Raw genomic sequence first — 14,703 nt, forward strand, 5'->3', positions numbered from 1 at the left:
GAAAAGCCAGACCTGCCCCTTCAAACTCCATAGTCCCTGACCCTGGAGAGTGAGGCCAAGGCCTTCTCATTTTCCCAGCTGACAGCTGATAAATTGTAACCCCCTCCTTGGAGCCCACCTAACTGGGCACAGGCCTAGAGGTGACCAATAAAATATTAGGACAGAAAAAAAATGGAAGAAAGACTTAATGTAAGCCAGACTACTATAAATATAAAGAAAAAGCTTTATAACATTGGAGTTGGCAATGATTTCTTGGGTATAACACCAAAAGCACAACAAAGAAAAGGCAACAAAGAAAAAACAGACAAATATAAGTACATCAAACTTAAAAACTTCGGTGCATCAAAGGAAATAATCAACAGAGTGAAAAGGCAACCCATGGAAAGAGAGAAAAAATTTGCAAATCATATATCTGATAAGCAGTTAATATCTAGAATATATTAAAAACGCAAACAACTTGGGAAGACTGGGTGGCTCAGATGGTTGCGCGGCTGCCTTCGGCTCAGGTCATGATCTCCAGATCCTGGGATTGAGCCCCACGTCAGGCTCCCAGCTCGGCAGGGAGTCTGCTTCTTCCTCTGTCTCTCCCCCTGCTTGTGCTCTCTGTCTTTCTCTCTCTCAAATGAATTAAAAAAATCTTTGAAACAACAAAAATGCATACAACTCAATAACAAAAACCAAATACCCCAAATTTAAAAATGGGCAAAGGGGGGGGGGTACCTGGTGGCTCAGTTAAGTGTCTGACTCTTGATTTTGTCTCAGGTCATGATCTGGGGTTGTGGGATCGACCCTTGTGTCATGCTCTGCACTGGGTGTGGAGCCTGCTTAAGATTCTCTCACTCCCTCTCCTTCTGCCTCTTGCCTTCCCTTCTCTTAAAAAAAAAAAAAAGTCTTTCGTGGCATTTAAAAAAAAATGGGGAAAGGACTTGAATAGACATTTCTTCAAAGAGAGTATACAAATGACCAGCACAATATGAACAAATAGTTTTATTATTTTTTATTGTAATTCCAGTGTAGTTAACATACAGTGTTATATTAGTTTCAGGTGCACAATATAGTGATTCAACACTTCCATGCATTACTCCGTGCTCATCAGATAGGTGTACTCTTAACCCCCTGCACCTATTTCACGCATCCACCTCTCCCCCTCCCTTCTGGTAACCATTAGTTTATTCTCTATATTAAAAGTCTGATTATTGGTTTGTCTCTCTCGTTCTCTCTTTTTCTCTTTGCTGATTTATTTTGTTTCTTAAATCCACATATGAATGAAATCATGGTATTTGTCTTTCTCTGACTTATTTCGCTTAACATCATAATACTCTCTGGCTCCATCCACGTCATTGCAAATGACAAAATTTCTTTTTTGTGGATGAATAATAGTTCATTTTATATATATACCACATCTTCTTTATCCATTCACCCATTGATGGACACTTGGGCTGTTTCCATATTTTGGCTATTGTAAACACTGCTGCAATAAACATATGGGTACATATATCCTTTCAAATTAGTGTTTTCATATTCTTTGGGTAAATACCCAATAGTGCAATTACTGGATCATATGGTAATTCTATTTTTAATTTTTGAGGAACCTCCATTCTGTTTTCCACAATGGTTGCATCAGTTTGCATTTCTACCAACAGTGCATGAGGGTATATGAACAGATTCATGATATTGCTAATCATTAGAGAAATGCAAATCAAAGCCAAAATGGAATATAATCTTACATCCATTAGGATGGCTGCTATCAAAAGGAAAAAAAAAAAAAAGAAGAGAAAAATGAAAAAAAATTTTTAAAAAAGAACAGGTTTTGTCAAGAATGTGGAGAAATTGGAATCCTTGTGCATTCTTTGTGAGAGTGTAAAACAGTACAGCCACTATGTAAATCGGTGCGGTGGTTCTGCAAATAAATTAAAATTAGAATTACTATATGATCCAGAAATCCAACTTCTGGGTATATATCCAACGTAACCGAAAGCAAATCTCATAGAGACATTTGCATACCCAAGTTCACTGTAGCATTAGTCACAAAAGCCAAGAGGTAAAAGCATCCTAAATGTCCATCAACCCTTGAATGGATAAATGATATGCAGTGTATGTACAATGGAATATTATTCAGCCTTAAAAAGGAAGAGAATCCTGTCACTGCTACACCATAAATGAACTTTGAGGACATTATATTAAGTGAAATAAGGCAGTCACAAAAAGACAAATACTGTATGGTTCCACTTATATGAGGTATTTAAAGTAGTCAAACTTATTCAAGCAGAGAATAGCAGCCATGGTGGTTGCCAGGGACTGTAGGGAGGGACTAATGGGTAGTCGTTGCTAAATTGCATAAAGTTTCAGTTTTACAAGATGAAAAAGTTGTAGAGATCTTTTTCAACAATGTGAATATAGTTAACACTACTGAACTGTACATTTAAAAACAGTTCAGGGGGCGCCTGGGTGGTACAGCGGTTAAGCGTCTGCCTTCAGCTCAGGGCGTGATCCCAGCGTTCTGGGATCGAGTCCCACATCAGGCTCCTCCGTTATGAGCCTGCTTCTTCCTCTCCCACTCCCCCTGCTTGTGTTCCCTCTCTCACTGGCTGTCTCTATCTCTGTCAAATAAATAAATAAAAAATCTTTAAAAAAAAATAAAAACAAAAAAATAAAAACAGTTCAGGGGCACCTGGGTGGATCAGTCGGTTAAGCGTCCAACTCTTGATTTTAGCTCAGGTCTTGATCTCAGGGTTGTGAATTCAAGCCCCTCTTTGGGCTCCAAGCCCAACAAACAAACAAACAAACAAACAAACAAAAAAAACAGTTCAGATGGTAAATGCTGTATTTTCTTCCACAACTAAAAAAAAATTTAATGCAAAATAAAGTACCTGCTCTGCTTCTGTGTTGATTGCCACCAAACGAGCACCCATTACAACACAGTTCTGCTGACTCTTTGACCAAAAACTCTGTGCGGTAGAAATGAAGTAGCAGCCAGAACCAAATGATTTCCAAGTATTGGGGCAACATGCTCAGACATTTCCTGTGTTTCACCAAAGAGAAGGATGAGGGCAAGACGGCATAAACAAGATGAAAGAGGTATGTTTTATACACAAAATTCCAAGGATCTGCGTTGGTTTTCCAGAGAGGGGTGTCCAATTTCATGTATTTACTGTTTCCCTGAATTATATAATTTGGAGTCATAGATTTGCTTTTAAACAAACATTCTTTAGCATTAAGTCTTCAATATTTCCTAAGGTTTACCTGCATAATTGCTCTGGATTTTCTACAAAAAAAAAAAGTTATTTTCAAGTTTTTTTTCCCTGTTCTTCAAATCCTTTGTACATTGGAAGCACCAACGTCTCTCAGAATTTCAAATCACTAATAGAAGTGAATAATTTTAGCATATATATATATACACACACACATAATAATCTAAATAATAAGTCTTTTAGATTTGTTGGGGTTTGAGTGTTTTTAAGCAATTATAATATATCTGGTCTTCTTGGGCTTATTTTTCAATCCACATTGCTAAGATTCATCTATGTTGTGTGTAGGTCTATTTTTTTATGTTGTTATATCATTATATATTAAGTGATGAGAAACAATGTATAGACTTTTTTATCTTTTATAACATTATGAATCAAATAAAATAGATAGACCATATCTATTTCATTTTTTTTGCTTATTTTAACATTTATTTGGTGCTTGCTTTATACTACATAGAGTACTAAGTGCTTTACAAATATTATTGTCATAACATCCATGTGAGGTAGGTATTATTGTTATCCACATTTTTATCGTTATTTTTTTAAAATTAGTATAAAGATTTTATTTTTTTATAATAATATTTTTTATTATATTATGTTAGTCACCATACAGTACATCCCCGGTTTCCGATGTAAAGTTCGATGATTCATTAGTTGCGTGTAACACCCAGTGCACCATGCAATACGTGCCCTCCTTACTACCCATCACCAGTCTATCCCATTCCCCCACCCCCCTCCCCTCTGAAGCCCTCAGTTTGTTCTCAGAGTCCATAGTCTCTCATGCTTCTTTCCCCCTTCTGATTACCCCCCCTTTCTTTATCCCTTTCTTCCCCTACTGATCTTCCTAGTTCTTATGTTCCATAGATGAGAGAAATCATATGATAGTTGTCTTTCTCTGCTTGACGTATTTCACTTAGCATTATCTCCTCCAGTGCCGTCCATGTTGCAGCAAATGTTGAGAAATCATTCTTTTTGATAGCTGAGTAATATTCCATTGTATATATGGACCACATCTTCTTAATCCAGTCATCTGTTGAAGGGCATCTCGGCTCCTTCCACGATTTAGCTATTGTGGACATTGCTGCTATGAACATTGGGGTGCATATGGCCCTTCTCTTCACTACGTCTGTATCTTTGGGGTAAATACTCAGTAGTGCAATGGCTGGATCATAGGGTAGCTCAATTTTTAACTTTAATATTAGCTGCTTTTAGAAATCTATCTCATGGGGCGCCTGGGTGGCACAGCGTTTAAGCGTCTGCCTTCGGCTCAGGGCATGATCCCGGCATTCCGGGATCAAGTCCCATATCGGGCTCCTCCGCTGGGAGCCTGCTTCTTCCTCTCCCACTCCCCTGCTTGTGTTCCCTCTCTCGCTGGCTGTCTCTATCTCTGTCGAATAAATAAATAAAATCTTTAAAAAAAAATCTATCTCAATATGTATTCTGTCATTATTAAAGACTGCTCTTCATAAAACTCCTCAAAGCATGTATTAACATATTATTTTAATTTTAAAAGTCAAATTTCACGAACTGTTTTGGTGGTGGGGGATGTCTTTGTCAATTAAATTATATACTGCAACCATTTTTCATATGATGAATATGCTAAATCTCCAGCTCCAAGGATGACAAAAATATTGAAAGCTGTGATGAATAGAAGCACTTGTCAGAAAGGTACACTCAAATTAACATTTTATTTTCCCAATTGCTCTGAGAATGGGCTGATCAAAGTACTTTGTAAGCATTAAAAAACAAGGGTAATTAAAAAAAAAAAAAAGGGTAATTAGTAGTCATTTGATAAGACTTACCAAAACCTGTTTTAGTGTACTTCCTCGAAATTGAGAAAACAAATGACTACTGACAAATATAACAAAAGCTTTTGCAAATTATTCTATTATGCTTTACCTTCAATAACACTGAAGAATAACCTAATCAAATTCTGTTAACACACCATTACAAATAATTTTTGATAACAGAATACTGTATGATTTTTGGCAAATAACTCTGAAAAAGTTCAAAAACTGGTGATATTCTAACAAATCACTTTTTATTCCTATCTACTTATTTATATAAGATTTATCAATATGAGTCACTAAATTAAAAAATAGGAATAGAATTGATGTTGACTTCTATCTCATTATAGTAATATTAGGATACATCTGATTGCATTTTTTTAAGTCCCATTCATCTCATTAAAAGATGAGTTTCTAACAGTTTTACTTTATTGGTAATAATTTATCAAAGTTTGTAATAAAGATGTGATGTTTTGAATATTATATCCTCATAATAATTGTAATGAAAAGTCAATCCAGAAGAAATTTTATAACATGTAAAACCTAATATTCCTCAGGAAATAAAAATACCAGACATATATTACATATTTTAGAAAATTGAGGATGTATGATATAAATATTAGTTGAAGGGAGAAAAAGAATAATGTTGAATACTACATCAAAAATAAATAAATAGGGGCGCCTGGGTAGCGCAGTCATTAAGCGTCTGCCTTCGGCTCAGGGCGTGATCCCGGCGTTCTGGGATCGAGCCCCACATCAGGCTCTTCCGCTGGGAGCCTGCTTCCTCCTCTCCCACTCCCCCTGCTAGTGTTCCCTCTCTCGCTGGCTGTCTCTCTGTCAAATAAATAAATAAATAAATCTAAATAAATAAATAAATAAATAAATAAATAAAATAAGGGGCGTCTGGGTGGCTCAGTCGATTAAGCATCTGCCTTCCGTTCAGGTCACGATAGGGCTCCCTGCTCAGTGGGGAGCCTGCTTCTCCCTCTCCCTCTGCCTGCCACTCCCCCAGCAGTGCATGCACTCTCACTCGCTCTGTCAAATGAATAAATAAAAAATCTTTTTAAAAAAGTAAATCTTTAAAAAAAAAGATAAAAGTCAAGTAAAAAAAAAACTGTAAAACATCCTACTGTTAAAGAATACGTGTTCATGTTTTTATGAAGGTAGTAGGGATAACACTTCTGCATTAGTATTTAAACACTAGAAGATAGATTTTAAAAAGAAATATAAGAGTTCTTTAAATGTCAATATTTATAGTATTTTATAACTTTAAAGCTTTGTTTCTATAACATGAACGTCATGAAACACTTTAGATGTCCAAATAAACTTTATAAGGAGGCACATCATTTTTCAAAATCCTTGTTGGGGATTGGCAAGCAAAACAATTTGAAAACCACGGGTCTATGTAGAGCACAGGCCTACTGAAGAAACGGACTTTATCCAGACATCTGAACATCTCAACACTCTGAGACTGTGGGAAATAAATTGGAGAAGATACACTGTGGCTATCAATTATTTTTTAACTTTAATTGAAATGGAAATTTTGTGTTTACACTTTTATTTTTCATTTCCATTGTAACAAGAATTTGAAAAGATATTGTTAAAATTTGAGCACTTTTACTTGCTGACATGGTATTATGTAAAATAATTTTATCATATAAATTTGAATCATGAAATTTGAATTAGTTGCATTGAACGGCCTCATTGGCCATAAATAGTATTAGGTTGGATATACTTAAGGAGTAAATTTGCAGTCTCTAATGCCACACAAATGTGGCATTAATTTAATCAATATCCATCTCTGTCTCGTTCGTTTCAGAGCATTCAAAAGGCAAAGGCTAAGCACCCATTGCTGCTTCCAAGAAGCCATTCTTCAAAACCCCAGTTGTGGGAGTGCCTCCAAAGTGTGGGAGGAAGACCATCCTGACAGAATTATGTTTTTCTCTCCAGAAGGCCCAGCTCCACAATTGTTTGACAAAAGAACCCCAATGTGACAAGAGAATCAGAGATCAGGGAGAGTAAAGAAAATCATACTTCACCACCCATACACAATATTCTTGTCGAATACCAAAAAAGGGAAAATTCCAACATCTCACAGAAATACAAAGAAACCTCTGCCCTCTTTTTACCCCTTATAGGTTTCTGCATAGAAGCAGGGGATCAAATTGTTTAGTTCTTAAAAGTAGCAAGAGTCTGAAATCTATTTGGATTTTTTTTCTTGGAAGGAGTAATGCCATAAAGTCTACCAACATGCACTTGGCCTTTCTTTGGCTTTTTTCACTAGATACAGTGTGAGGCAGACAATGATTCTGAATTCAACTGTCCTAACTCTTCACACATGGTTACCAGGACTGTATTTTAGAGTGAGGGCAGTCTCAAACTGAGCCATGTTCCAAGATCCAAACTGACCAGTAATAAAGCGGATACTTGGAATGGAGAAGGCTATTATTGAGAACCTTAGCTATCAAAAAGAGGATTTTATCCATTTGATAAGGATAATATGAAACAAGAACTGTTATGAATAGGGGCGTCTGGGTGGCTCAGTCAGCTAAGCATCTGCCTTCAGCTCACATCATGATCCCAGGGTCCTGGGATGGAGCCCCATGTTGGGTTCCCTGCTCAGCAGGGAGTCTGCTTCTCCCTCTCCCTCTTCCCCTCACCCCCCAGTAATGCTCTCTCAAATAAATAAATAAAATCTTAAAAAAAAAAAAGAAATTAAGAACTGTTATGAATAATTTCTAGTGTTGCCTTGAGAAAATTACGTGGTGTACATTGGTAGCATTTATTGAGATGGAGAAGTCTGGAGGAAAAATTGTTTTGAGGGTGAATCTAGAGCCTGATGTGAACATGTAAGTGTAGAGATAACTTAAAGCAGAGACTTTATTTAAAAAAAAAAAAAGGTGTTACGTGCAAATAATGAATCACTGAACACTACATCAAAAACTAATGATGACTAACATAACACAATAAAAAAGAAAAAAGATAGAATAAACCAATGGTGAGCTCGACCCTGATCTGTCTCTGAGAAAAGGGGAAGTCTGGTTGGGCATTGCCAACACCTTACCTGCCACGCTCGTCCCTTCACTGAAGCAGGTTAAACTTGAATGATATGTGTGTAGTTCAGACAGCCTTTTGTCAGTTTTGCCATAGGAAAAATGATAAGTCATTGTGAAGGAAGAAGGATTAGTATTCATCTTTTTTTTTTTTTTTTTTTTTTTACTATAGAGCCTCATGTTTTATATATCTGTACCAAGCTGGCTTCCTTCCAACCACTACCAATCTCCTCTCTACGCAAGCTCAATACAGAGCATGCTGAATTATTACCTGTTTGTATTCATTAATCTTGTTTGTTTATACGCCTGCAACATGTATCTTTCCCCACTGAAATTTAAGTTCTATATTGCAGGGCAGAGATTTTATCTGTTTTCCATGTCAATCAATCTCAAACACCTAGAACAGTGACGGTCACAAAGTAATCAATAGACATTTGTTGATTCACTGGCTGTCTGTTTCTCTTTAATTTTAATAATCCTGAAGCAAGCTTGCAGATTATTTTGTTATTCTCCAAAATTTCTGACTGTTGGTAGCTACAGATAAACATATAAGGTAAATAACAACCAAGAGGAGCCTTTAAACACTTAGACATTTTAAATATCTCAGATAAACATTAACTTTCATGTTCAAGGGCGTGCGCTTTAAGCAAGACCTGTTCTCTCTCAGGTCCTGCCATGATTCTTCACTTACTCTTTCATGTCATTCTACTACTGAAGCTCGGTACTGTCAAACCTTCCTACCTTGGGGTCCTGAATATCTGCTGCCTTTAATGAAATAACTACTCCTAAACCTCTTTCTCTGTTGCACTTGGCCAGGAACAGTAAAGCAGATTTTAACCTAGGTGATAATTGTGTTTTAATAAAGACTGTGGGGGAGGGGGGAGACTGTGAGACTGATTTATATCTCAGAAGGAACTTCAAACATGGCCCATTGGGCATAGGAAGTCACTTTCACTCCCTCCCAGACTATTCAACACTATTTCTAATCACCTTATCAGCAAATAGAAAACCAAACTCTAGCTTAAAGAGCAAAAAGATCTTTGTAACTTCTCACAAAATGAAGTTGAAGTATTTATTTGCAAGTAAATTGAACAGGGAAAAATATTTTATTCCGTTGTATCTTCAGTATTTCATTTGAAAACTTTTTCTTCTCATACTGGGAAAGACTCCTACATGAAAATCAAAGAGCCTAATCTCTATTATGATTATAAAAGTAATTATAGTTGCACTCTCAAAATAGGGTTTTTGTGGCTACAGAACACGTGATCACTAGGGAACCCAGTAGTGGAAGACGGTGTTTTAAAGCGTGTCCACAACTAACACACATTCACATGTGAGGTCCTATTGGGGAAAGTGCTAATAAAACCAGGTGGAGTAAATCTGGAAGCAGAGTCAATTACCAAAAGATGAAAAAAGAGGAGTTGACAGGAGGAAGAGAAATCGAATATGGTATTACAAGTCAGAGCTAACATATTAATGGGGTAAAAGATGACATACCCTAGGAAATCTTTATAGGACATGATAAGAAAAGGAATCAAGAGACATGGCACCCAGTGAAGAATTTATCCACACAGCTCGCAATGAAACAAGCACAGAGGAGTGCTACGGAAATCACAGCAACAGACCAGGATCTCACCTGGGACCGCCATACTGCTTTCTCTGTCAGATCAGCAAGACAAATGCAGTCATCAGGGGGCCAGGAAGTGAAAGTTCCTAAGAAGCTTAGAGCAATGAAGAAACAAGATGAAGAATCTCATTAAAAACCTAGAACAAGAGGAGAGCTTAGAAAGTCCCTCAGAATAAACAAACAGGTGGCGGCTCTGTAGTCCTAAACAGTCTGGGCAAAACTCACCCTCAGCTGTAATTTCCATTTCCTTATTCTTTCTTCTTAAATATTATATTAATGCATTGACTCCCTGTCTTGCTGAAAACATCACTTTGTCTCCCTCTTCCTATACCACTGTATTAATATTTGGTTTCTTACTCTTTCAAGTGCTGCTGGCTCTGAGGAATTTATTCTTTCAACTTCCCAAGACTCTCATTGTGGTGTCCAATCTTTGTCCCATCAATCTGTCGTCTATCCCCTCTCTCCAGATGACTTATCATCTCATCATACACTTCTACCTCTACCTTCTTCTCTGGAGCTGAGAAAAGGAATGCTCACTTCTTCCTTAAGGTTGCCCTTCTCATACCATTATGTGGGCTCCCTGTATTCAGAAGATATCTCAGACTCTTTCTCAGAAGATATCACTAGAACTCTGCTTCATTCAAACATCAGAGCTCAGAGATAAACTGCTAAACACTCTTATAAGGCTAAGAGACTTCTGGTATAAACTGGAACCTTGAAGAAGTTGTGGTCTGGACTAAAGTTTCTAGTGATATAAAAATACTGGGAAAAATAAAAGAGGAAATTGAGACACATATCCAAAACTGTCCATTATAACTTTGACAAGAATATTCAGATCATGTGTTCAATTCCTGACATAAGATTTCTCTGATTCCTAGTTATTCTGGCATGCAAAATAGAAAATTTCATATGCCCTAAAAGAAATTTGTTTGTAGGTCTTAATTAATTTAAGTGCATGCAAGTCAACCTTCATGTTGGATTTTAGGGAAAGCTTAATTCATGTATTGAACAGTGTCTTAGGAAGTAAGCAAAAGTCTGATTGACTAGATATGGCTTCAATAACAGGGGTTAATATCGAAATTACATAAAGATCCACAGACATTGTTCAGGAATATGATTGCAAAATGGAAGAATCTGGAATCTATCTGTAACAGCAATGAAACATTCTTATTACATCAAGACCAATATTGGGCATAGGTTAGTAATCTTTTATTATCTCCCTGATTAGAAAGGGGAGCTTGGGGGCCTGGGTGGCTCAGTCGTTGAGCGTCTGCCTTCGGCTCAGGGCATGATCCTGGCATCGGGCCCCTGCATAGGGCTCCCTGCTCCGCTGGGAGCCTGCTTCTTCCTCTCCCACTCCCCCTGCTTGTGTTCCCTCTCTCGCTGGATGTCTCTCTCTGTCAAATAAATAAATAAAATCTTTAAAAAAAATGATTTCTCTTTAACAACAACAACAAAAAAAAAAAAGGAAAGGGGGAGGTTGAAAAGGGGATAACATCAAAAACAGGCTTCATTGATTCCTTATAATTACTCAAGGGCTTGGGTATCCTTCATAACATATAATCTCTAGAAAGTAGATCTTTCTCTTTATTAATATCACAAATACCTCCACATACTCAAGTGAGCAATCTTGGGGAAAAAAAAAAAAAACCAACCCTGCTATGGATAGGTGCATATTGAACTCAACAAGCTTTTAAAGTGATGGGATAGTTATAGCTAATGATAAAATAGATATTGAGAACCCCAGAAAATTTTCCCTGGGGTTGGTTAAAGATACAACAAGTCATAAGGGGATAAGGAGAAGTGGTTATAAAACATCTCCATCTGTTTCCAGTTCCCCTCAGAGATAAAGAAACATAAACCCAAGGACTAACTCATTTGAAGGTCCAAAGAAAACAATTCTTGTAAACCTTATATATATAGGAAAATCAATTTAAAGACCTATTTGCTTCCTTGCCCATCTCCAATGTATGCTCCCCAGGTCACTTTTTGCTCTTGACCATTGGCAACCCTGTGCTCTACTCCTTTGTCTTGTATACATTTCTAGATTACAGTAGCAAGACTTTGACTAGAGTGCTGAGATGGTAAGAGCAAAGGCAAAAAAGAATAATACATCAAAATAAAATAAACAAAAATTGATAGGGGGAAGGGAGATTGGATCAAAAGCAGACTTGTGGTAGGTTCAAATCAGATGTATAGATAAATGCAGGATATTTCAGTCTAATAAGGGAGTAAAGCAAAAACTAGCAATGGAAAAGATAATAACTTACATAGATTGAAAATAAAATCACATAGTATTAGAGTCAAAGTGCATATTGTTCTTTTGGCTTGAACTCTTTTAAAGGGGACATCAGGAGTGAATCAACAATTTGAACGAAATCCCTTTTCAAGAAAGCAGCACTGGGTTGCCCTTTTGAAAATTATTGTCCATGACTGAACTAAGTAGACCCAGTTTGATTCTCTTCTTTAAGTACTTAAAGACAATTAAATCAATAGTTGGTGGCAAGCATAACCTTCTAAGAGATATTTAGACTCAGACATTTTCCCACACAAATGTGTAGAAGATATTTTTGGTATTCAGACTCACATGTACAAGATATACAGCATCTCATTATTTTTAACTTATGAGATTATTATTGTTGTTTCTTATTACCACTGGTGGATAAGAAATTTCCTGTAAGTCCTTCTTGGGATGATCCTTTGGGATTCTATCAAGATTCTGGAGATTACTTAATTCCAAGAAATTGGGGGAAGAATGGCTGATCATTGTTCATGAATCCAGACTGATTATGTGCCTCAAGTCTTCAGTTGCCATGATAGCTCCCCAATGCTTTGAAACCAACTTTCCCCAGCTAGTTTTTGTTGTTGTTGTTGTAGTTGTTGTTGTTGTCACAAGGCTTGGTCTACAACAAAATAGTTGTCCATTACTAGAAGTGAAACTGTTTGTGTAACCTTAATTGATTTTTTCTTTAGCCCTTATCAAGGACTATAGTAGTGAAGTTAACATGTTGGGAAACTGAAATCAACCCAGATAAATAGCGAAACTCTTTTGGGCCACTAACGCATTTGAAATTCTGATGAAAACTTCAGATCCATTTAAAGACTTTTTTCACAAATGCAGTAACAAAAATTGTACATTTTTACTGAAAACTAATTTCCATTGACCAACAGACACATCAAAAGATGTTCAGCACTACTTATCATCAGGGAAATGCAAATCAAAACCACAATGAGATACCACCTTACACCTACCAGAATGGCTAGAATCAAAGAGACAAGAAATAACAAGTGTTTGCTAGGATGTGGAGAGAAGGGAATCCTTGTACACCGTTGGTGGAAATGTAAATTGCTACAGCCACTGTGGAAAAAAGCGTGACAGTTCCTCAAAAAATTAAAACTAGAAATACCACATGATCCACTAATTCCACTACTGGGTATTTAGCCAAAGAAGACAAAAACACTGGGGCACCTGGGTGGCTCAGTCATTAAGTGTCTGCCTTCAGCTCAGGGCGCGATCCCAGGTGCTGGGATCGAGCCCCGCATCAGACTCCTCTGCTGGGAGTCTGCTTCTTCCTCTCCCACTCCCTCTGCTTGTGTTCCCTCTCTCGCTGGCTGTCTCTCTCTCTGTCAAATAAATAAATAATCTTTTTAAAAAAATTTTTTTAATGAATCTCAATAAAGTTTGGTCACTAAAAATAATATACTATTTTCTATCAGTCAAGATTTAATCAGATTTAAATAATTAGAAAATACATTAGCTTTGATTATTGAAAAGCCAGAGTAGAATATGCTTCAGGAATAGTTGATTCAGTGGCTCAACAATACCCGTAAGAAACCAGATTCTTTCCATTGCTCTACTCTGCCATCCATGGTGTTCCTGTCATCCTAAAGCTAGTTCTCCTCATGGTGATAGAATGACTATCAGTAGCAGGCAGGACTACATATTTCCCTGTTCCTATTTTTTTGGGAGAGGGAGATTAGCTTCCTGATTCATTGGAGAACAAGGAAACGTGATTCATCGGCAAACTTGCAATTTATGCCTATTCCTAAACCAACCACTAGGATGACTATTTTGATTGCCTTGGACTAACCAGTATCCACTCACAGAGCTGAAAGGTCACAGGTACCCGGGCTGCATGAAAGAAAGTGACTTTCTAAATAACATCAAAGTTTTGTTTCTAAGGAAGAAGGTATAAATAGACCAACAATATGCACCACAGCACTAAATACTGGTTCTTCGTTATATAGTTCCGTTTGCAACAATGTGAACTGATGTAGAGCATTTCATTGTATAGAGAGAATGTGATTAATCAAATACTTAAGCTAAACATCTCGCTTAATACAGTCAGATCGTTAGATTATTTCTTCTATCCTTGAGTCACTGAATTCATCTTTGACAAAGTAGCTACCATGGATGATTTATATTGGCAAAGACAAAACTATTAATTCATGTTTCAGTATTATCATCAAGACAAAATTAACATTAACAGACCCTGAAGGGTTGTCATGTGTCGGCAGATTTCCACCTTCAGAGAAATCATCCAGGCTGATCATTTTAACTCCAATAGGTAGAATTATTTTCCCCGGTACTGAAGATTCCAGTTTCTGCCTCCTCTTCCATTTACTAAGTGGAAGTCAACTAAAGTTGACTAAAAGGGCTTTAGGTGTTGGTAGATTTATTTGTTTAAATGTTTGTTTTTCACTGCAACCGTAAGATGAATATAGGGACTAAAATTCTAAGTATATTTCACTCATAGGCTTAATAAACCAACACAAACATTTTGTCTATAGCCTGTATTTTTCTTTTACCTCAAAGAGAACAATTACCTAAACTTTAATCAAGCATTTTAAAATCCACTTTCTAGAACAGTGATCTGAAAACAGTTTTTGTTTGGTCATACTTAATATTTGAACAAAAGGGGTGTTCAGCTGGTTAAGCATCTGAATCTTGATTTCAGCTCAGGTCATGATCTCAGGGTCATGAGATC

General features: G+C 36.9%; 1 protein-coding gene across 1 annotated transcript; it reads right to left on the bottom strand.

The window, feature by feature from the left end:
• Positions 1–20: 20 nt before the first annotated feature.
• On the bottom strand, positions 21–14,269 carry CLEC6A (C-type lectin domain containing 6A). Its single transcript, XM_087855912.1, is given in 5 exon segments — positions 21–134; positions 2,871–3,022; positions 8,100–8,201; positions 9,655–9,809; positions 14,208–14,269. Coding segments are annotated over 5 exon segments (585 nt in total).
• Between the last annotated feature and the right edge of the window lie 434 nt (positions 14,270–14,703).

Source organism: Ursus americanus, chromosome 25 (genome assembly GCF_024610735.1).
Source record: "Ursus americanus isolate L20-20 chromosome 25, mUrsAme1.1.p, whole genome shotgun sequence".
Classification (NCBI taxonomy): Eukaryota; Metazoa; Chordata; class Mammalia; order Carnivora; family Ursidae; genus Ursus; species Ursus americanus.